At 44.1% G+C, this 24,358-nt stretch overlaps 1 protein-coding gene and 1 long non-coding RNA gene across 2 annotated transcripts in view; one reads left to right on the top strand and one right to left on the bottom strand.

The window, feature by feature from the left end:
* Positions 1 to 24,358, top strand: part of CDH23 (cadherin related 23) — a 412,975-nt gene that overhangs the window by 364,701 nt on the left and 23,916 nt on the right. Inside the window, exons 39-49 of the mRNA XM_081004664.1 lie at positions 1,509 to 1,689; positions 9,534 to 9,667; positions 9,927 to 10,136; positions 11,691 to 11,798; positions 12,654 to 12,756; positions 14,489 to 14,614; positions 15,372 to 15,575; positions 17,193 to 17,651; positions 20,110 to 20,226; positions 20,373 to 20,597; positions 22,453 to 22,622. Of these exons, the coding sequence (XP_080860790.1) occupies positions 1,509 to 1,689; positions 9,534 to 9,667; positions 9,927 to 10,136; positions 11,691 to 11,798; positions 12,654 to 12,756; positions 14,489 to 14,614; positions 15,372 to 15,575; positions 17,193 to 17,651; positions 20,110 to 20,226; positions 20,373 to 20,597; positions 22,453 to 22,622 (2,037 nt within the window). The remainder of the gene's footprint in view (positions 1 to 1,508; positions 1,690 to 9,533; positions 9,668 to 9,926; positions 10,137 to 11,690; positions 11,799 to 12,653; positions 12,757 to 14,488; positions 14,615 to 15,371; positions 15,576 to 17,192; positions 17,652 to 20,109; positions 20,227 to 20,372; positions 20,598 to 22,452; positions 22,623 to 24,358) is intronic.
* On the bottom strand, positions 1,572 to 24,333 carry LOC308476851. Its single transcript, XR_013986137.1, has 3 exons — positions 23,840 to 24,333; positions 4,494 to 4,625; positions 1,572 to 1,685 (listed from the first exon to the last, which is right to left on the bottom strand). It is a non-coding gene; the product is annotated as an uncharacterized lncRNA (long non-coding RNA).

A 24,358-nucleotide genomic window follows, 5' to 3' on the forward strand; every position in this document is an offset into this window, starting at 1 on the left:
ATTTTCCAAAGATTCATTAATTTTTCCAAGAGCATGTGCCAAAACGTCTTCGGACGACATAACTTTTGGTTTGACCTGTGGGGGTGCAGCCCCTGATGTTCCAGATGTTGAAGCCCTTCGCTGCTGCGCAGTATCTGTCCGATAGTGTCTGCCAGACCTAGTAGTTTTTTCCTGCGCCAGCTCTATCTTTCCTTTCCCATCTGCCATAACACTCTCATGAGAATTCAAGGTCGTTCCCACAGTTGAAAGTTTGTTTTGGAATGGAATTTTCCTCTAACCCAGTTGTTATTGTAGCAATGTCCAGCCTCCTCTAGGGGGACACAGTAACAGCCAAAGCTTGCAACTTTTAAGAACAAAGATGGTCTTTATGAGTCCCCCAATTCACTTAAAAACAACAGTTTCAATGCACTTGAACAGTTACTTTAAAGCCAGGAGAAGTCCAGAAACACTATATCTCTTCTGCAGAGTTAGCTGTCAAAAATCCTCTGCTTACCGATAGGCTTTCCACTGAACGGCATTCCTTGTCTAGGGGCAGTCTGTTCCCAGGTTTTAAGCAGCAGCTTTAGCTTCCTTTCCCCCTTTTCTTTGCAGGTAAATACAACTCAAACCTTCCCCCCTCCTCTCCTGCAATCCGGAGGGGAGACCACTTTCCAGATGTTAAGATCTAAGTCTTTTTTCCAAACGTCTCTCTATGTTTCCGCTTTACAGTCTCTTTGCTTTGAACTATCTACAAGAAAGGAATGCAGACTTCCTGGTTATACCTTCCCGCTTCGGTGCCGAATTAGCTGTTTTTTCTCCTTTTAAATCCAATTTAATCCTACTCACGGGTAGTTGCTTTCGAAATCCAATTACCCCAGGAAAAAGTCAGCGCTCTCCGATAACGGCTGTGCGGCTTCACTCCGCGGAAGAAGCAGTCGACTCTCAGCACCGCGCCGCTCACCCCGTCCCGCTTCGGAGCCCTTAAAAGGGTCCCTTCGCAACTTGGGGGGGGGGCGCAAATGGCGCCCGCCAAGTCCCCACATTCACAGGCTTCCCCCGCCTGTGATTTTTAAAGGGTCCCCGCTTTGCCGCAGCGGTAAGACCCAATCCCGCGGAGCTGGTCCCTCCGAGAATCAGAGGGAATCCGCCATTAGCGATGGCGCTGACCCGGAAGTCCTCACACAAATTTAACTTGTCAAGAAACACAGCTTTGCAATTACACTGGAATGTTGGGTTTCAAATGTTCTTTGTTTTGCCACTCTGTGCAAAATCCTTTTAAGTCAGAGATGGGTGTCATTGGATGCCGTTCATTTCTGTATGAAGGTTATTTAGAATGCTTGTGTTTGTTGCTGCAAATAAAGAAATACAGTGGGGGAAATTGAGATAAGTGAAATGAATAAATAAAACTAGCAGTACTATGCTGGCGGTTGTGTACAAGATGGCTGCAGGTACTCGATAACAGGCTTCATTGCTTTTACTCATTGTTTTGGCTGCATTTGCAAACTATTCTGTGTGTTTTTTGTCTTAAGGTGTTAGTGAATTTGAACGATATCAATGATAATCAACCAACGTTCCCGCATTCTTACGAAGGGCCCTTTGACATCACAGAAGGACAGCCGGGTCCAAGGGTGTGGACTTTCCTTGCCCACGATGGAGACTCGGGACCCAATGGACAAGTGGAGTACAGCATCATCGCAGGGGATCCCCTTGGTAAGTGGAGAAAGAAAGAGAATAGGAACTCTTGAGTTTGCAGTTCTCAGCCCATCCAGAAAATGCAGTTAAATCATGCATGTGTGCAGAAATCATCTCAGGGTTAGTAGCACAAGACAAGGAGTCAGCATTCTGTTTCTGCCTGGGCCACTGCTTCCCTATGCAAATAGCAATTCTTACTAAGGCTTAGTTTCCATATGTGTGGAATAAGGCCAGTGTCCTCTTGTCTAAGTCACAAGTAAAAGCTAAAAAGAACCAACTGAATGAGTTCTCTGTTTCAACCCCGGATAACTCTGGTCTAATTCTATTCCTGCCACTAATTCACTGGGTAGACTCAGGCAAGCTGCTGTCCATCTGCTTCAGTGAAAAAAAAGTATGTAGAGTCGGTGTCCTTGTGGCTTATCTCAGAGAGTTTTGTGTGGAGGAATTACAAAGCACATTGCACATCAGAAACACTCTGGAAATGATGAGCGGGTCTTACCCTTAGACAGATGGTGGCAGCTGCCTCAGGTTTACAGGGGGTAGGAGTGGATGACCCTTAGCCATTCCTTCTGGCCTCCCCTGGCTCCCCCCCCCCCTCCCTGAGGCCCCCAACTCTTCCTGTTCTTTTGAGCCAGCAGCAATTATTCTTGCTTTGCCGCTGACCTCGCTATGTTGCCTAGTCAGCAGCCACATTATCCCAGTATTTCACAGAGAAAACTGCTGAGAAAGGTCCCTGACAGAGCAAGCTCTCAGGTGCAGCTACTCACTGAATGTGCACATGTGTGGCCCTGTTCATGGGATGCACCACTGCAGCCTTTACCTGAGCAGGCCGCAAGTAGGTGCTGGGTGGAGCGGTGAAATAGAGGGGAGAGGTGTTGGGGGTTCAAGCTATATATGCCATGCACCTTGCCCTTCACTTCCTAAGCTAGCCTGCTGCCCTCAGGTCAGATGGAGGATGTTGCTCCATTGTCAGCACTGAAGCAAGATCCCACTTCCAGCTCTGTGGGTTTCTGTATGCAGAACAGTGGTGGGGAAAGGTTTCATCTTGTTCCTTGCCTCAGGCGGTGAAATGTCTTGGGCCAGCCCTGGTGATGAGTAATAGTAATTACTGCAATGATAACATTGTTATGAGTATCTTACGTTTCCAGTGCTGCTTTTTCACATTTAGTTCCTTGGTACAGTGGTCAGTGGCACTGTGCTTTAGTGGTCAGAGTGTTGGGCTGGGGCACGGGTTGCAAACCTGGCATCTGCAGAGGCCTTCCTTGCTGCCCACAGACTCTCCTCCCACTGAAATTAGACTTGGAAAAAGCCAATAAAAGCCTTAGTTTAATCTTCCTTGTTGCTAGGAGGAGATTCCAGCTGGGGAGGGAAGGTTAATTCTTGCTTTCCTCAGTTGCACCCTCCAGGAATATCACATCTCTCTTCCCATTAGGTTTGGGAAGGAAAGTGAAAGCACTTTTTTCCAAGCCTAATTGCTGGGAGGATAGAGGGGAATGTGTTTGTGTTTATTGCAGCCTGTGTGTGGTGTTCACAACAGCTTATCTGGTTTGCCAGTGTGCTTACAATTCTCAAAAGACCAGCAACGCATAGACTAAAAACAGAGATACCAGAGTTCAAATAAATCCCCAGGAAGCTCACTAGGTGACCCCGGGGCAATCACTGTCTTGGCTGTGTACACACTCCTATGTACTTTGCCGTGCAATGTGCTTCCACCACTGGTTTGTAAAGTCGTGTATAACAGCCACAATCTACGCTGTAGCTCCGTGAGAAATACTGTGTGTTGGTGTGTTTTTACCTCAAACCAAGCAGATTTTGCATAAAGTTGGGCAATGACAGCCTTTGTGTGAGACGCTTTGGAATCTCTGCAGTGTCGTACACGCAATCTGAATATGAGGCAGATTATTTCAGAGTACACAATCTTTTTGGTGGAAGAGAAAGGGAGGAAAGGCGTGTGGAAAGAATCGCCTTAGGATAGTTAATGGGACATTTCAAAACTATCCCTTCAAGAGGCCTCTTTCTGAGAAGCCGAGTGTCTACATCAGGAAATCCTGTTACAGGCAGCATCCGCCATGAGAGGAAACATTGCAAACCTGTTGTACTTGCCCGGCTAGAAGATCCTTGAGGTTTTGCAAGTTCATGCCACAAACAACACCCCCACCCCCCCAAAAAAAGCAACCAAGTGTGCTAGAAGGACTATGAAGCTTGCCTAGGAAGGGATTGAATACCGCTTTGCAGTCTGCTCTACGGAGTCACAGAAGTCTGCTTGAAACCTCTTAAGCTTAAAAGCTGGATGTAGATCTCTTAATCATGCAGCATATTTACTTGGAAACAAGCTCCACTGTCTTCATGGGGGAGGCACCCGCAGATAGGAATGTTTAGGATTATAGCCCTATACCTGGTGGCAAGCCCCACTGTTTTATGTATGGCCCACTTGTGAGTAATGTACATTGGTATAAAATTGCATCATTAATCAGGTCTAAATAAATACACTGTATGTCAACATAACCAACATATCAGCAAATTCTTGTACAGTCGTACCTTGGATCTCAAACGCCTTGGCTCCTGAACAAATCGGCTCCCAAATGATCGAAATGAGTGTTGCGGTTTCCGAACGTTCTTTTGGAAGTCGAACATCTGACAGGGTTTCCAATTGGCTGCAGGAGCTTCCACGCTTTGGTTCCTGAATGTTTTGGAAGTCAAACGGACTTCCAGAACGGATTCCGTTTGACTTCCAAGGTACGACTGTATACTGATAGAGGGCAGAAAATGTATTTCATTCACTTTTAGGGTCTATGTAGCATTGACTCTTGGATATAATCTACCTGTTTTCAAGCTAGGGGAAGGAACTGTGATTTTCAAGCATCACCATGAGTGGATTTGAGGAAGGGTTGTCTTCTGAATGAGTCCATCTTAGCCATCATCCTCAGGCTTCCTAGTGCATTGTGGGCCCCTTGCTGAAAGAAAAAAACCCATGTTTAATTTTGTGTGCCAATAACAAAAAGAATAAAAAGTCCCATTAGAACATAATACAATTCAGCTGGATTTTAATTAATCATCTTCAGTTCTTGGCTGGTTTATTCATGGCCCCTAGCAAGAAAGCTAAAAGCAGAAAGGTTTTGCAACACTGGGACATTAGTAGGCCCGAGGAGAGGAGGGAAGTTCCCTAACTAGGTGTACGATAGCCAAATGCAAATTGTGCCAAGAAGTGCGAACACTCAGCTAAGATTATTTGTTTCATTTCCATTTATTCAATTTGTCAGCCGCTTTATCTTGGCCAGGGCGACCCAAGACAACTTAATTTTACTGGGATTTTATTTTCAACATAACACAACCCCCCCCCCCATACACAAATCCAACCTCATTAAACGTGAACATAACATGCAGTGATACAAACAACCAAATAAAAGACTTCCTTTGTCCTGTATCTGGCCTCCTTGTTTACTTCTTATAAACAGCTTCCTTTATGAAGAATTATTAAGATTTTTCTAATTATAACTTAAATATCCACAAAGTCTCCTGCAGGCATTAATCGAAACAAGTCCAGGTATGTATTTTAGGGCACTGTTTTGTGACGTATTCTCTGCATTTTCCCCATGCTTTTTGAAACTCTTGTCTAGTGTGATCTCTAATTACCTCTGTTAATCTAGCCAGTTCAATGTACTCCAACAGTTTGTCTTGCCATTCCTTTTTTGTTGGCACAGTTTCTTTTTTCCAGTTTTTAGCAATTAGGATCCTTTCTGCTCCTGTGGCATAGAGGAATATTTTCTGATCTTCTCTTGCTGTACCTGTGTCCGTTATCCCTAGTAGAAAAGCTTCTGTGTTTTTCATAAAGTTATACTTAAACATTTTTTTAAGCTCGTCATATACTGTGTTCCAGAAGCTTTTAATTTTTTCACAGGTCCACCAAACATGTGTAAGTGTCCCCTCTGTTTTACCACACCTCCAGCACAGATTTGTTTTTGTCTTATACATTTTAGCTATTTTGGTAGTTGTTAAGTACAGTACCATCTATAAAACATCTTGACTAGGAGGGAAGTTCCCTAACTAGGTGTACGATAGCCAAATGCAAATTGTGCTTACAATTGTGAACACTCAGCTAAGATTATTTGTTTCATTTTCATTTATTCAATTTGTCAGCCACTTTATCTTGGCCAGGGCGACCCAAGGCAACTTAAAACTAAACAAATAGACAGTAAGCTCCACACGGATACATTCAAACCAAGAGGAAAGAGAAATACTAAGGGACGTCATATTGATTGTGGATCTTCTAAATGGAAGACTAGGCTGTGAGCAGATCTCCTGGTTTTTACTGGACCAGAACTGCAGGGCTGGTGGAGATGGTGGGGAGGAGAGAAAAAATTAACCCATCCCATCCATGCCATTTTTCTGCTCTGGATGCTTCCTCGACCCATGTTTTCCTCCATAGGGAAAACAGGATTTGTTGTTGTTTAGTTGTTTAGTCGTGTCCGACTCTTCGTGACCCCATGGACCAGAGCACGCCAGGCACTCCTGACTTCCACTGCCTCCCACAGTTTGGTCAAACTCATGCTGGTAGCTTTGAGAACACTGTCCAATCATCTCGTCCTCTGTTGTCCCCTTCTCCCTGTGCCCTTAATCTTTCCCAACATCAGGGTCTTTTCCAGGCAGTCTTCTCTTCTCATGATGTGGCCAAAGTATTGGAGCCTCAGCTTCAGGATCTGTCCTTCCAGAGAGCACTCAGGACCAATTTCCTTAAGAATGGATAGGTTTGATCTTCTTGCAGTCCATGGGACTCTCAAGAGTCTCCTCCAGCACCATAATTCAAAAGCATCAATTCTTGGGCGATCAGCCTTCTTTATGGTCCAGCTCCCACTTCCATACATCACTACTGGGAAAACCATAGCTTTAACTATATAGGCCTTTGTTGGCAAGGTGATGTCTCTGCTTTTTAAGATGCTGTCTAGGTTTGTCATTGCTTTTCTCCCAAGAAGCAGGTGTCTTTTAATTTTGTTACTACTGTCACCATCTGCAGTGATCATGGAGCCCAAGAAAATAAAATCTCTCACTGCCTTCATTTCTTTCCCTTCTGTTTGATGGGAGGTGATACGTTTTCTCCAAGCAGGGCAAAAAGCAGTTGGGAAAGATCTTGATTGGGGAAAATAGTGTAGAGAAAGGGTTAAGCCCCACCCCCTTCCCCAGAGCTATAGTCCCAATTCAATCCGGTCCCCCTGTGTGGCTGCTTTTTTTTTTCCCCTTCCCAAAGGGGAAAATTTGATATATCTGATGATGGATTTCCCACATTTCATTTTGTCTGGCCCAAAGAGAAGTCTCTGGCAGAAATAAGCCCAGACTTTCTATTTATATGCAAATAGGGTTTAATTTTTATTTTTTTTTAAGATTACCAGATGAAATATTTGCAGCCTCTCTATTGTGGCAAGTGTATATTTTGACAGCAAAACCATTCAAAGTATTCTTTGAATAGTAAGAAAAAAAAGGACGAGGCAAAGGAAAGAATTGTGAGAAAACTGGCTTGGACTTCATCTAAACAAACCATGCTCAAGACTGCTTTCATTTTCAGTTCTTGTTTGGTCAAATGCAGAAACAAGCTGACTCTGTCAGCCACATGCACTCACTGCCAGAGCACAGAGGCCTACTGGATTTGGCTCCAGAGTGCTGTGTGGAAGAAAAGCAGCATTTTGTGACTTTATAGTTTAGGAGGGAAAAGAAAGTGGCTGGGAGCGTGATTGGCATTTTGGAATTGATGAATGGTGTGAAGAAATCATTGGATAAAGAGACATTTGTCTCTCTCTCATTTAGTGGTGGGACTCTGGGTAGACAGCAAAGTGATTTGATCATAGGCCAGGAAAGACAAAATAAAGAATGTGTGACTTTCGAAAGGATTAGATAAATTCATTGTCTTATCAACAGCTGTTAGCAAATTAGCTAAATGAAACCTCTGTGCTAGAAGGTAGTATACTTCTGAATATCAGATGCTGGAATTAAATAGAGAACAACCTTCTTGCTTTGCTCATAACTGCCAGAAGCTAGCTGTTGGTGAAAACAAAATTATGGGCAAAATCATGGGTTGCCAACGTGGCACCTTTAGGCAGGCATGCCCCACAGAGGTCTTTCCTGGTATCCCTAGGCTCTCATCTCCAGATCTCTACCCCCACTGAAATCACACTTCTAGCCAATAAATGACTCCTAGTTGGAGTCTGTGTGCTGTTCCTGGAGGTTGCAGCTGACTCTCCAGGAAAATCACCTCTACCCACACCACCATTAGGACTGACAACAGTTACAACACTTTTTTCAAGCCTAATTGAATGAATGCAGTTCGTTCATTGGAGAGTGAATGTGGTTGCAGTGTGGGCATGATTTTGTGGCGTGTGGTGTCCACAACAGTTTCTCCTGCTGGCAAATGTCCCCCTTAAGCCCTGAAAGGTTAGCAAATTCTACTGGACTGATTCATCAAGGCAGTTCTTTTATTCTAATGAGAGACTGAGGGTACAGTCCTATACAGATTGTGGCTTGTTGCATACAGGCGTCAGTGCGGGGTGCAAGGAGAGAGAGTATACTTTCTACCACTGCTCAGATTTAAGTAGCATAGAGTTTAGTATTTCATTTTTATAGTAATACGTACCAGTGTATTAAACAATCTTCAAGACAAAACTTGCAGGTGGCGCTGTGGGTTAAACCACAGAGCCTAGGGCTTGCCAATCAGAAGGTTGGCGGTTCGAATCCCCACGATGGGGTGAGCTCCCGTTGCTCAGTCCCAGCTCCTGCCCATCTAGCAGTTCAAAAGCACATCAAAGTGCAAGTAGGTAAATGGGTACCACTCCGGCGGGAAGGTAAACGGCGTTTCCGTGCGCTGCTCTGGTTCACCAGAAGCGGCTTAGTCATGCTGGCCACATGACCCGGAAGCCGTACGCCGGCTCCCTCTGCCAATAAAGCGAGATGAGCGCCGCAACCCCAGATTCGTCCGCAACTGGACCCAACAGTCAGGGGTCCCTTTACCTTTAAGACAAAACTTAATTTACCTGATGTGGCTAAGCCCTGGCCCAGGAGACAGCCCCCCAAGGAAATTCTCCCTGCAACACCCCACCATTGGGGGGGTGGCTAAATAAATAAACAAATAAAGTAGACAGTGAGGTAGGGAGGGAACTTTAAACTTATCTGCCCAGTGCGGCATCCTGATAAGGATGTCACTTGTCTTCTCTCTGGTCATCAGATTGATCATTTCACCTCAATCAATCAATCGTTTGACATCAGATTGATCACCTAAGACCTGGGGAGCATTAGGATGTGTTGCTAGCATGGGAGTGCTGTAGGAGAACCCAGCACCAACATAGACACTGGGAGATCACAAGCAGCGTTCCTCTCTTTCTGTCTGGACCTTGTGGCCTGGTGACATCCTGATCCTGATACAGCAGATACACAGTCCCCTCTCAGACTAGTTACAGATAGGTAGCCGTGTTGGTCTGCCATAGTCAAAATAAAAAAAATCCTTCCAGTAGCACCTTTAAGACCAACTAAGTTAGTTCTTGGTATGAGCTTTCGTGTGCAAGGTATCTGAAGAAGTGTCTTGCACACGAAAGCTCATACCAAGAACTAACTTAGTTGGTCTTAAAGGTGCTACTGGAAGGATTTTTTTTATTTCCCTCTCAGACTAGTATCTGCAGAAGTGCATTAGGCGGACTTCATTGATCTGTTCTCAGTGCACCTTCTTGACCATCTCCATTAACATGTTTCCCCCCAGAAAAGGAGGTTGTGAGAGCATGCAGTGCTCTCGAGTGCAGTCTTCCATGGTGGTCTAGGCTGGCAAACCTGCCCTGCTTGTTTCTCCTGTGCCCCTTAAGCATCCTTGTTGTCTATCTGTCTTGCAGGAGAATTTGTGATCTCTCCTGTGGAAGGGGAGCTACGCGTGCGGAAGGATGCCGAGCTTGACCGAGAAAACATTGCTTTCTATAACCTCACCATTGCTGCCAAGGACAGAGGGGTGCCTCCTCTCAGCTCCACCGTAAGTGTTTGTGGTCCAGGGGCCACACTGCAAAGATGAGGTTCTGAATCCTCCATGAGGGAGAGGTGAATTGTGCAGGGGTGAGAAAACAGAACTGTACCTGATTAATGAAAAACCTAAGGAGGTGTTGCCTCTATTAAGCCATATGGGGGAAACACCTAGATTGCCATGGAAGAACCATATGGACAATTCCTCTTTGTATTAATAGTCTTAGGCCTGTTTGCCCCCTCCTCATCTGCCTCCTTTCTTTTTGGTTTAGGTCTTGGTGGGAGTGCGTGTTCTGGACATAAACGACAATGACCCCGTCCTCCTCAACCTACCGATGAATCTCACTCTCAGTGAAAATGCACCCATCTCCAGCTTCGTCACCCGCATCCTTGCCAGTGATGCTGACAGCGGCAGGAATGCTCTTTTAACCTTCAGCATCACAGCAGGGAATATAGACAATGCTTTCTACATCAATGGCACCGTAAGTCTCTCTTTTTTTAACGTTGGGATACACAGCCACCCATGAAGATCTCCGTAATCAGGATTATTTATGTGTGGCAAGGTAGTCCTTCAGATATCCTGGTTCTAACCCATAAAGAGCTTTATTGGGCCTCAGCAGCACTTAGTACTGGGCCTGGGAAACTTAACTGGAAACCAGCTTAGCTGTCTCAATAAGGATATAAATGCTGCCTTTATGTGGCCCCCGTTAAGAGCCTGGTTGCAGAATCTGGGACCAGTTGTGGTTTCCCAGTGCTCTTCAAAGGCAGTCCTAGGCAGAGCACATGGCAGTAATCCAGACATGAGGCCACTAAGGCATATCTCACCTGTCCAAGCCTGCAGTCTCCACGATAAAGTGCAGCTGGTATACCAGGCTGAGCTTAGAGATGTGCACATCACATCTCTCTGGGCTTTGTTTATTTGATTATTTGGACTTTAATCCCACCCAAAGGCTCAGGGAAGACTTGCAGGTGTTAGCAACATATATGGATGGTGCGCATAGTTCCACTCTCTCCTTTTATTTGCTTCAACATCTGGGAAATGTCTGGAGACCACAGTGCAAAGAAAGTATATAACTTGCAGCATGGTGTTTGCCACTGGGAGGCAACGGGGTGAAGGCTTCCAGTGGTCTTAAGAGGCTGGCATGTGTTTTCTTTCAGCTCTGCTGCTCCAGGTCTACAGCCTGCATGAAAAGAAAAGCGGGACTTCACACTTCATGCTGATTTGAATTTCAGAAGTGTCCTTTAATTAGAATGCACTCATTGTCATCTTTCCACCTAGCTTTAGATACCTGAGCTCTATTATGCAAATTGCTGAGGGCCTACATCTTTTCTTTTCCTTTTTTAAGTTGCATGGGTCTGAAGAGGTCATTGGGTCTGGAAATGCACTTCTCATTTGCACTCAGAACCAATGGGCAGTTTTGAAATCGTTGGTTTCACTTCTTTTCCTTCGTTGCTGCTGCACAGATCCTCAGATTATAGCCCAATTCTGACTGCGCAAAGGCCTCCTTCCTTCCAGCCCTTCCTACTAATTTCATAGTATGCTGGTGGTTGGGCTGAGAAGAGATTCAAATAACAAACCCCTACCTGAAAACAACAGCAAGCACCTCTTGATAGTAACATTAACCTCTTTTTTAAAAAAATGATATCAGTCCAGCCCTGTGTATTCACATGCAGCATTTTAGAAAAGCATTTTAGCAAAGCTACCTCTCAGTAGCTTTAACTAGTCATCTTCAGGCCCAGATTTCAGGGTGTAATCTTTTCTTTTTTTCATTTCCTGACTCCCGTGTTCCAAAGAAGAGGAGTTTCCATAACAGATTCACCTGGTAAAATGGAATCTCTTTTTTCACCCTGGTTAAAATGGACATAACCTATTCTCACTTGCCTGAGCAGTTAGCACAGAATCATGGGTGCTGGTGCTCCCTGCTTAATGTTTCCCCATCACTGGCATTTGACAGAGTTAGACGCAAACAAAACAATGCAGTTCCATTTATTCCCCCTCTCTTTCCCCTTTTTTCCCTTTCCTGTCTCTTCATCAGACTGGCATTGTTTACATAAACCGCCCGCTGGATAGGGAGCGGGTGTCCAAGTACAGCTTGACAGTGACAGTGAAGGACAACCCAGAAAATGCACGCAACGCAAGGCGGGTAATTATTCACAGTTTTCTGACTTTGGCACTGGGTTTACTGAGAGCATTTCATGTAACGCTGCTCTAGCTAACAATCAAAGGCACAAGACTCAAGCCTGAAACTTTGCTTCATCAGTTTCTCTTCTCAGACACAGAACCCAGACCAAGGTTTTCACAGCCCAGGTTAGAATATTTCAAAAGCTCTACAGCTCTTCATTCAAATGTTCTGTTACCACTCATCCCCTCAGCCCCCTAAAAAAAAAATGTGAAGGTACCTCACAGAACGGACATAGAATGTTTTGATCTAATCTGCTTGCACATTATATAATTGAGACAATGCTGTTCTATAGATAGGCCTAAAAAATAAGACAAAGGGAGTATTTTCTGAGTCTCCAGGGGCCTCTTCAATGTTAACTCAGAAGCAAAGTGTACTAAACTTGGTATAACATGGTAGATCTAGCCATTATCTCCAGAAATATATGTAGAGGATCTATTACACCACTGCTGAATGTCTGCACTGGCTCCACGTTCTCTTTGGGTACTGGCTTAAGCGGAAAAAGCACCCTTGTAATACTACCACATGTGCATCAGGTTCAAACAGCACATACCTAAAGAGAGGCAAATGTCCAAGCCTGAACACCTTTGAGAGGTATATGACCTACCTGTTTGAATTGGTCTCTGGGATTCAGGCTTCAGTCAATAAAGCATAGCGAAGCTCATGAGCAGCCTGTAAATCTAAACAAAACCTTAAAACCCCCGAAGAGACCAGTCTGTATTCTTTAGCAGTCATGATGATTGCGAGAAGGAGCCCCTGCTAAAGGCAACTGCAGCTTCTTTTGTAGTCATTTTGTCCTTTTCGTTCACACCACTTTAGGATTTCGACTTGCTGGTGATTACAGTAGCAGATGAAAATGATAACCACCCCCTCTTCACTCAGAGTTCCTACCAGGCTGAGATCCTGGAGAACTCCCCTCCAGGTATGTGCTTCCTCTTAACATATTCGAATCTCGCAGCTTGCAGGAGGTCCATTTGTTCAGCCCAGGTCTTCTGTTGTTAATGGGATTATATTTTATTTTTTACTTTTGAACAATATTGTGTTAAAACTGTTGCAACAAGTAATGTGCTGACTTAAGAAGGAAAAGCTGTTTAGGACATCTCAGTTTCTGAACACTGTTATCTGTTCTTCCACAACATCACTTGGCATACACTTGCCTCTTTACAATCTTCTCCAACCACTTTTTCAGAAATAGAGGAACTGCTCCCCCCCCCCCCAAAAAAACCCCACCCAGATGCAAATCAAGTGAGGAAAAATTCATCTGATGTTAATGGTAAATGAGCAGAACCATCCCTGACCTAGAAAAAGCAGGTGGCAGACTTAGGACTCTCAATATGTCACATATAAAGGTAAAGGTAAAGGGACCCCTGACCATTAGGTCCAGTCGTGGCCCACTCTGGGGTTGCGGCGCTCATCTCACTTTATTGGCCGAGGGAGCCAGCGTACAGCTTCCAGGTCATGTGGCCAGCATGACTAAGCCGCTTCTGGAGAACCAGAGCAGCGCACGGAAACGCCGTTTAGCTTCCCACCAGAGCAGTATCTACTTGCACTTTGACGTGCTTTTGAACTGCTAGGTTGGCAGGAGCAGGCAGGAGCTCACCCCGTCGCGGGGATTCAAACCGCCAACCTTCTGATCAGCAAGTCCTAGGCTCTTTGGTTTAACCCACAGTGCCACCCACATCCCATATGTCACATATAGTGGAGGTCAAATAAATTATTTTGCATTAGTCGCCAAGAACCTAGAGCAGCTGTTGTATCAGAAGATGTGCTTAACAAAGTTGGGGAGCCGTGTTTGAGAAAAGCTGGAAAACATAAATCAAATTAAACCTGGTAAAAGTGGATTTGTTGGAAATGACAGAATTTTTTTAACAGTTGGATGCTTTCTACTATGATCACTTTTGTTTTATACAGATGCTATCCGTTTTCTGTGGCTACTAAAATACCCATAGTTCTTTTCTCTGTTGTGAAATGGCAAAATACTTTTATTTGTTTCTTGAAACCAGTAGTTTGGGATTTTTATGAACAAGCTTATGAATAAGTTTTAAGACCTTCTCTAACTCCCTTTCTTAAATAATAATAGCATATAAGAAACTGACTGTGAATTAGTGTGGTCCCATTTGCTGAGGCCAAAGAAGTGTACATATCAGAATTCATGTTAGCAAGTTTTCCCTGGAAGATATTGGCTGTATTTGTATTCCTTATCTTCCAGACCATGGGTTGGAGAAGGCTTGGAAGATCATTCCTGATTCTCAGACCATTTATTTGAACTTTAAGTGCTTTTAGGTTCCTGTCAAAATGTTTATACTTCAGTAAACCAATGTCCTTGCCTGCCACGCTCCCTGATAGTATGTGAGTTCAGAAACAAGAGGAGGCAAAACTCCCACTAAATGTCCTTTTCATTTCAATATTCCTGATGAATTGTGTGTGTGTTTTTTGTTTTGTTTTAGCAGGGCTGTAAGGCGTCTCCCAGGGGGCTTCTTGATTCAGTCTGCCAAGGCCTCACCAGGCACTTCTTTTTTGTCTCATGCTTCATAGGACCTCACCCTGTTTCACCCATTCATTATCCACTGTTAATCATTGGGGGGGGGGGAGGGAAAGGAGGCAGTTTATTGATGTTATCTCTCTGATTGAATGGCCTTCCATGTTCAATTCAGGAACTCGCATCACAGTCCTTAATGGGCCAATTCTAGCTTTGGACAACGACCAGGGCATCAATGCTGTGGTGACGTACCAGCTCCTTGGGGCAGTGACAGACCTTTTCAGCATCAACAACAGAACAGGTAAGAAAGACATACCCACTACCAGGCAGACAGCCTATCTAGTGCAATACCCTGGTCTGGAGTGAGGAGGTAATGGAATATTTGCCCTGACCAATAGGAGAGCAGGCCAGAAATGAACCTTGGGCTTTTTTAAAGCACATGGAGAAGATCTGGGTAGGAGCATTCCATGTTCCACCTCACCTACAATGCGAAGCGAGTACAGCCTTGCAACTCGTCTGTTTGGCTTATCGTTGGGGGCGAGGTATTGAAAAGACTTGCATAAACAAATTCATCAGTGGTGTCAGCTTTTGTTTACCGAAACAGTGAGTGAGTAAGCTGGAGGCCAAACTGGAGGAGCCACTATTTTATACCATGGCCTACTTTTGTTCTTGAGTCCTGCACAACAGTAGGCTGAACCTTTTGACAAAACAGTCTTCTACCCTACCGACACACCATTTTGGTGGCAAACTCTACATATAGTTTGTAGATGTCACATGGTGGTGTGGGTAATAGGCTTCACTGGGAAAAATTGTTGGGAGGTGACAAGATAATGGTCTCCAAGTAAGGAGCTCTCCAGACTTCCCTTTTCTTTTGCCATTTGTTACAACTTCCAAGTGCTGGTGCCAATTAAATAGAATCGTAGGATTGTAGAGTTTGCTGCAGATTTTATTTTGGCAAAATGAGATTTGCACTCTGTGGAGCATGGTAGAAATTTGGCTGCACATGCCTATAGTTGGTTCCTATCTTTCCTAATGGAATCTTTATTCATAACTTCCAGGGGTGGTTTTGGTGAAGCCAGGCCAAGTGATAGACAGAGAAGCCTTCTTGAATCCGGTCTTGGAATTTCTGCTGGTTGCAATGGATATTGGAAAGCTGAACAGCACCGCTAGGCTCACTGTGACCATTCTGGATGATAATGACAATAGGCCAACTTTTCACCCGGCCCTGTTGACTGCTCACCTGCTGGAAAACAGCCCTCCAGGTCAGAATGAAGGCAAAGTACAAATAAGTTAGTGAGACTGAGATGAGGATAGGTATTGGGATTTCTTAAAAACAACAACCATACAGTGATAATTGAAAATGAAGTGTGCAATCCAGGAAATCAAGAGATTTACAATATTCTACACCACTCTCTGGCCATTTGTGGGCAATACGGATATTGGGTTGGATCCCCATTTAGACAGGCTTAGAGTAGGTCCAGTGAAATCAGTGTGAAGTCTGGATCGGGCTGATTATATTTTTATTACCATGCTGATAAGCACACTTGTATTTTGGACACAGACAGACTACTGGAGCAAAATTCCAGTTAACAAAGGATCACATTTTTCTTTTTCCTTTTTTGCTCTGTTCCCATAAGTTAGCAAATAAGGAAGAGACAATTATTTGTTTTTTGTGTATATGTGTTTAGTTGGCAGTCACTACATAGTTTTGCCCATCCAGGAATGTACAAAGTGTTCGTCACTCTTTAATGTGTTAATGTGAGAGTTCACATCTTGTTCAGGTCACCTATATGGCCTACCTTCAGTTCACCATGAACATCCATATTATCCTTTATGCAGCCTATTATTATTATTATTATTATTATTATTATTATTATTATTATTTTGCTATACTGTCCTTCATCACAGGGCAGATTGCAATATAAAAACACAAGAATACACACCATAGTAACAAACAAACCACCACCTCTCCACACACACACAGCTTAAAAGGCCATCCATTGTTTAATTAACCAAAGGCTTATAATAGAATCATAGAATCATAGAGTTGGAAGAGACCACAAGGGCCATCGAGTCCAACCCCCTGCCAAGCAGGAAACACCATCAGAGCACTCCTGACATATGGTTGTCAAGCCTCTGCTTAAAGACCTCCAAAGAAGGAGAAAGACCTCCACCACACACCTTGGCAGCAAATTCCACTGTCGAACAGCTCTTACTGTCAGGAAGTTCTTCCTAATGTTTAGGTGGAATCTTCTTTCTTGTAGTTTGGATCCATTGCTCCGTGTCTGCTTCTCTGGAGCAGCAGAAAACAACCTTTCTCCCTCCTCTATGTGACATCCTTTTATATATTTGAACATGGCTATCATATCACCCCTTAACCTCCTCTTCTCCAGGCTAAACATGCCCAACTCCCTTAGCCGTTCCTCATAAGGCATCGTTTCCAGGCCTTTGACCATTTTGGTTGCCCTCCTCTGGACACGTTCCAGTTTGTCAGTGTCCTTCTTGAACTGTGGTGCCCAGAACTGGACACATGTTTTTGCCTGGCACCTCAAGATATATAACGAAGGCGCCAGGTGAGCTTCCCTGGGGAGAGCATTCCACAAGCGGGGATTCTACAATCTGATGGAATTCATTTAGCTCCTTTGACCTTATCTGTTCCCCATATGTTCTTTACAAATTGTAGGAAGGAGGTATTTCATATCACAGTATCGTCACACGTCTATATCTTAATGAGCTTTCTTAAGCTTTCTTTATAGCAGGCTTCAGCAGGGGAAGACTGCTGGAGACAAGAGTTTGTGGGACTGATCCTAGATGACAGCTCTTGTGTTCAAAGGATTCAGGTAACTGAAAAGCTCTCACAGTCTGGATGTCCCCCCTAGGTTTTTCTGTTCTCCAGGTAGTGGCAACTGACATGGATAGTGGCCTCAACCAGCAGCTGAGCTACCGGATCGAAAGTGGAGCTCAAGATAGGTTTGTGATCAACACCAACACAGGGGTGATCAGTGTGGCCAACATCAGCATAGACAGAGAAGAGAAGGACAATTACCGGCTGACGGTGATTGCTGTGGATCGAGGGACACCGCCTCTCTCTGGCACCGCCACTGTGAGCATCCTCATTGACGACGTCAATGACTCTCAGCCAGAGTTCATCAACCCCATCCAGACCGTCAGTGTCCCTGAATCGGCTGAAATAGGCACGGTTGTTGCTGAGATGACTGCAAGAGACAGAGACCTCAATCCCCGACTGGAATACTACATCATTGAAATCCTCGCCAAAGATGATAATGATGCTCTTGTGCCTGACCAGCAGGGAGCGTTTGCAGTGGATTTTAGAACAGGTACAAGAGTTGGGAGGCTGAAATACTGCTCCAAACATGGGAGTGTAACACAGTTTCTAAGGAAAATGGCCAAAATCAATGGAAGGCAGGAAAAAGGAATACTCTATACCATTTTAACATTGAAAAGAAACATTATCGGCCCAAAACATCATTTATAGTAACAGTTTTATCAAATGTTGCTTTGTTAGACCTTCTGTATATTGAAGAGTTCCTAAAGTCAACAATTTAGTTATTTGTGTGAACACTTTATCCCACGTTCCAGCCCTAAGAAAAAGCTCCCCGTTGTGGCTGATGTAAAACTCAGCACCACCAAGTTTCAAAAGTTAAACCTTACAATCAGAGTAAAATCTGCAGCCAGATATTTAAAACCATTAAAAGTTGCACCGCTGACTAAGAATGTTTTCATTGCCTATCTCAATGCCATCAGGGATGGGATTGGTCTCGCCTCCTTTGGGAGGGAATGTCACAGCGGTGATGTTATCAGCACACAGTCAGGTTCATATGAGAGAGCAAGATCTTCCAGCTATCCTGGTCCATAGCCGTTTACGGCTTTATATGTAAGCACCAGGACCTTGAATTCAGCCCAGAAATGAATCTAAAAGGTCTAAAAAGGTGTGTACCACAAGTGGTTGGGCTGTTTTGCACCAGCCACAGTGTCTGAACACTTTTCAAGGTGCACTCCTCCACAGGGAGTGCATTACAGTAATCTAAACTGGAAGGTGACTGAGGTATGTATCACTGTGTCTGTAGGCAGACCCACCATTTCTAGGAAGGGGTGCAGTGGACACAACTGCCAAAGCTGGGCAAGACTCTCCTGACCACAGCAGCCATTAATCTAAGAGCAGAATACAGTGAGGAAGTTTCTCTCCCACTTTTTCTACTTTCTTCCCACCTCTGCTTCTCTTTCCTTTTCACGTCCTGCTCTTCTCCCTTTTTTCCTATGTCTGCCTTTCCCTTTCTGACTCTCCCTTTGCTTTCTCTGTACACTTTTGAATGGCTACTTGCTTCACTTCAGCTATAACTAACTATAATCTTATTTCCCTTACGGCTCTCAGACCTGCAGGTTTGGTTTTTCTGTTTCTATGTGTGTGCTCAGTGTCTTCTTTCCATCTCAGTCAACACCTCCTCCATTCTCATCCTCATCATCCCTGGTTCAGTGCCGGTTTGTGTCTTGCTGGCAAAGAGCAGCCAAAACGTGCCTTCCATGCATTGTGTCACAGCCTTCACAGACTGAATGCTGAAAGCTCCTCGGAAGCACCTAGCTGCTAGGGAGTGGGAGGGGCAAGGATTTTTTAGGGTAAGTGAACTTCCGTCCTGTTCTTTGGTGGATAGGGCAAGGTAGCAAGGAGTCCTGAATGCAGTGTAACACAAATTTGGTGTTCTGACCCTTAAGGCCCACAGTGGTCAGCTTGCAATTTCTTTTATCACTTTTCTTATCCAACTTTTGAAGGAGCTGAGGGAGACTTGTATGAATCTTATTACCTCATTTTATACGAACAGCAATCTTGCAAAGAAGGGGTTAGTCTAAGACAGGCATAGGCAAACTCGGCCCTTCAGATGTTTTGAGACTACAATTTCCATCATCCCTGACCACTGGTCCTGTTAGCTAGGGATGATTGGAGTTGTAGTCCCAAAACATCTGGAGGGCTGAGTTTGCCTATGCCTGCTCTAAGAGATAGTGTTTTACTCATAGTCACCCAAGGGGCATCATAGATTAAATTCTCTCTGCACAAGGCCAGCATTTTATCCATTCCTCGTGCAGCCTCATGAACGCAGTGCTGTGGCTCCATATAAGTTTGCTATGCTAAGGTAGACCATGAGTGTCACAGAAAGGAGACAGACCTGAAAGGTGTGCTGAGGCCACATCATGATTTAGCAGGCCACAGGAGCCAGATTAACAGAGCGATCCTGTACGTTTTTACTCAGAAGGAAATCCCATTGTGTTTAATAGGGTCTACTTCCTAGTATTAGTGTTCAGGACTGAAGCCTTGTTCAGATTATTTGGGAACCCTTTCTCAGCAAGTATGCCTTGATACACATTCTGTACAGAACTGAAAGCATATTCTGGTCAATATCTGAACTTATTTAACTTAGGGTGAGTCATTGTTCTCACAAAATACACTGCCTCTCAGTATCCAGGTTCGTTGAAGAAATACAAGTCTTGTTCGTAATATAAAAGTATGTGGGATACAAAAGAAATGTAAAAAAAAACCAACAACCCAAAAATATTAAATAATGTATGGTACAGAATTAGGTTGGATTGAACCAAAGGAATCTGGATGTGCTGTGTGTTTATAGATGGGTTTTCTGGCTAGGGAGAATATAGGTGAAAAGAGACTAAGAAGCTTGTAAACGTTGGGTAGATGATCATACTTCTTTGGCCTGTGAAAGCTCTTGCTCCCATGGTTTGAGTATGCTATTTAGTTTGAATTTGCCCCCTTCCTTTTCTTACTTTCAGGTGCTGTGAAAGTTAAGTCCACTCTAAATAGGGAGCTGGTAGCCACTTACGAAGTCACCATCTCCGTCTACGACAATGCCAGCGACGTGGTGGACCGCTCAGTTAGTGTGCCAAACGGTACGGCAATTCCTGTAATTTTCACATTAAACTGAGTCACGTGATGGTGGTGAGATCAGAAAAGGAGAGGGTATCAGTCTGGTAAACGTTCAGGTGTTTTATCCTTACTCTTTCCTGTTCTCCCCTCCCCTCTCTGCCTCTCACAGCAAAGCTGACAGTAAACATATTGGATGTCAATGATAATGCTCCTCGCTTCCGCCCTTTCGGGGCACTGTTTTTCAAGGAAAGGATCCTGGAAGGGGCCACTCCAGGGACCACCTTGATATCCGTGTCAGCTGTAGATCCAGACAAAGGTGCTAATGGTCAGATCACTTATGAGCTACTCGACCTTTCACCTGAGGGATATGTCCAGCTGGAAGACAGCTCAGCAGGTAGGTGGGACACATGGGACCCCTCTCCCCCATTCTTACCAGGAAATCCCTAAGGGATCCCTAAAGAAGCTTCTCCCTATGGGGGAGGAGAAATGTACCGTTTTATTTCCCATTGTTTTTCCAATGGCACAGGGAGTTTCATTGTTTGGGCAGTCTTATGAAAAAAAAGTTCGTATGAAACCTTTTCTACTTCACTCAGGTCTCTGTTAGGGCTGACCTCAATAGCCAAGCTCATTTAGCTAAGAACTAAACATACCTCCTGTACATTCAAGAATCCTGCACCGTTCATTTCCTTGGTAATTTGTAGAAATTGTTTAATTATGAAGACCTATTTAACACAGTGCCATCACTGTACATGGTGCTTTACAGTGTAAGTTAAAGGTGAAGGGACCCCTGACCATTAGGTCCAGTTGTGACCGACTCTGGGGTTACGGCACTCATCTCGCTTTATTGGCCGAGGGAGCTGGTGTTTGTCCGCTTCCTCAGACAGTTTTTCCGGGTCATGTGGCCAGCATGACTAAGCCACTTCTGGTGAACCAGAGCAGCGCATGGAAACACCTTTTATCTTCCCGCCAGAGCGGTACCTATTTATCTACTTGCACTTTGACGTGCTTTCGAACTGCTAGGTTGGCAGGAGGCTTTACAGTGTAGCATAAGCCAAAAACAAAAACAAAAAACCCAACAAACGTGTCCTTGCCCCCAAGGAGATTACAAACTAAATTTAGGCTTTTGGACCTAACTTTTTTGGGAGACGGGCAATACAAAAGGTGCTTTCAGGTGGGCTCGTTATTGGCACAAAATTTTGTTGTTATCCTTCACTTTCTAGTGCAATGATCTCATCACTTTTTTAATGGAAAAAAGTCCAGTAAGAAACCGTTAGCTGGCAGTGTCGTATAACTTCTGTATGGCACTATCTGGAGGAGTGTTCAATAAATTGTTCTGTGTTGTAAACAGCCAATCTGGGATCTCTGAAAGACTGTGCTTGCATGTTCTTTGCTTGTAATGCAAGAATCAATGGCCACCAGAGGTTCAGCAAGCTCTCCGCAGAATCACTATTTGTGGTCCCCTTTGGTTCACATTCATGGCTCGTACCCAACAGGAGCCAGGAGTTCATTGTTCTGGGCCCCCTAGTGGAGGTCAGACAGGTCCCCTTGATGTTGCATTTCAGGTACCTATGAAATACAGTTGTACCTTGGATCCCGAATGCCTTGGTAGTCGGACATTTTGGCTCCTGAACGCCACAAACCCGAAAGTGCGAACATTCTGTGGAACCCAAATGTCCGACAGGGCTTCCGCGGCTTCCAATTGGCTACAGGAGCTTCCTGCTGCCAATCAGAAGCCACGCTTTGGTTTCCGAATGTTTTGGAATTCAAACGGACTTCTGCAACGGATTCCGTTCGAGAACCAAGGTACGACTGTACTTGCTTATTCCAGCAAGCATTTTAACTGAATTCTGATTTTACAGTTTTAACCAATTTTTATTTCTGTTGTATCCTACTTAGAGACAGTTGTAATTAAGTAGTAGATAATAAAATAAATAATGTTTATCAAAAGCGTTGTTTGCCTCCAGCCAAGTGGAGCTTCATTCCTAGCATGAAATGACGACCAGGCCCTTAGGATTTTCATTAGCAATGGCCCTGGACATATGTTTCTGGATAAGCATTTTGAAATTTGTCCCAAGGGCCGCAAGAGAGTCTTAACTGTCTGCCATTCCAATAGTAGAACCAGCCGTCCGCGGGCATGTCATTTTCATTTTATTTTTAATGCCCATTCAGAATGGTTTGTTAGAAGGCTGCAGAGAGGTGGGAGAAAAATTAGCATCAGTCAAGATGGCAGTCATAATCTTCTCTTTCAGGGAAAGTAATTTCCAACAGGACGGTGGACTATGAAGAAGTTCAATGGCTGAACTTCACTGTTCGGGCCTCCGACAACGGATCTCCCCGGAGATCAGCCGAGATACCAGTGCACCTAGAAATTGTGGATATCAATGACAACAACCCCATCTTCAGCCAGCCATCCTACCAGGTGAATTGAAACATGATGTCTAGGTGAGGGACGGGGACTTGGGAAGCAGGATCAGATGAAACAATTTCCTCTACTATGAAATATTATTAAGTGTCTGAAACAGCTCTATGGAGCGTAACATTCAGGACAGCATACCACCTGTGGTGTGGGATTCCGTGATAAGAATCACATTAAAACTAACCGTATAACCGCATGTAATTTAGGAAGAGATTGAATCCAAAGAAGCTCACAGGTGCGAAAAGGTTGGTAGCCCCTGGTTCACAATATATTGTGGGGAGTGAGATGGGTGCAAGGTTAGATGGGGCTTATGTTCTATCCATCCAGTCTGAAATCTACCTCTGACCAGACAAATATCTCTGAGAAGTTCACTAGCAAGGACATGATGGCGAAGCATTTCCTTGTTGACTGCCTGCTCCACCAGGTCCTCAGAGTCCTACTGCGTTTTTGAAAAGGAGCACTCTGTTTAACCTTATTGGCTAATACAGTGGTGCCTCGCAAGACGAAATTAATTCGTTCCGCGAGTTTTTTCGTCTAGCGAATTTTTCGTCTTGCGAAGCACGAAATCCCATAGGAATGCATTGAAATTCAATTAATGCGTTTCTATGGTCAAAAAAAGTCCAAACAAAGCCAAATTTGGTACAACAAGAGTTTATTAAGTGCTCTTTAAAGTCACACATACTGTAAAGAGCATTTCAAAAATTGAAGGAACAATAAATTAAGTTTCTAAACATGACAGAAAAACATTTAAAAATCAACAAAGTGTACAGTACATTTTCTAAGACTCTGGGGGACAACTCAAAGAAGGTTCCTCTTCCACTCTTTGCTTCTTGCTGAAGAACCCCCTCCTCAACTGTTCCCCCAGCCACCCACCACACTGAAATTCAAATCCAGAAATTTTTTTAAAAAACAGCAGAGTGGCCCAATGGTCACAGAAAATCAGAAAAATTCAGAAAAAAAAACCACACAGCTTCCAGATTCTTGCAAACTCCTCCTCAACTGTTCCCCCAGCCACCCACCACACAGAAATTCAAATCCAGAATTTTTTTAAAAAAACAGCAGAGTGGCCCAATGGTCACAGAAAATCATAAAAATTGAGAAAAAAACCACACAAGCTTCCAGATTCTTGCAAACCCCTCCCCAACACCAAGTCCTTGAATTCCAAACACCCCAACCCAAAATCCAACCCCCCCAAAAAAAGTTTTAAAAGTTTAACTTACCAAATGGCTGCAAAAGAAGTTTTGGAAAAGCTTCAAAAATCACCAAAGTCTTCAAAAACCTCAAAAAAGGCTACCACACCGCGTTCTATGAGTTGCTCCTTGAAGTCAAGTCGCAACTGTATTAACGGTGTTAAGAAAAAGGAAACAAACTTGCAAGACGTTTTCGTTTTTCGTCTTGCGAAGCAAGCCCATAGGGAAATTCGTCTTGCGAAGCAGCTCAAAAAACGCAAAACCCTTTCGTCTAGCGAGTTTTTCGTCTTGCGAGGCATTCGTCTTGCGGGGCACCACTGTAGTCATTAATAGACCTATCTTCTGTGAATCAGTCTTATGTTTTTTCCAAGAATGTAACCTAATTGCCATCAACACATCCTGAAGCTGATTATTTGTTGTACAGATTAGGCTTTGTCATCGGTGATACACAGGCAGCTCCACCACTCAGTTTGTGGCATGCATTGGGTCCGATACCCCTTTAGAACCAGTCAAAATGTCTGACATCATCATTTTCTCTTGTGTTTGTTA

Source organism: Podarcis pityusensis, assembly GCF_964106645.2.
Source record: "Podarcis pityusensis genome assembly, chromosome: 5".
Classification (NCBI taxonomy): domain Eukaryota; kingdom Metazoa; phylum Chordata; class Lepidosauria; order Squamata; family Lacertidae; genus Podarcis; species Podarcis pityusensis.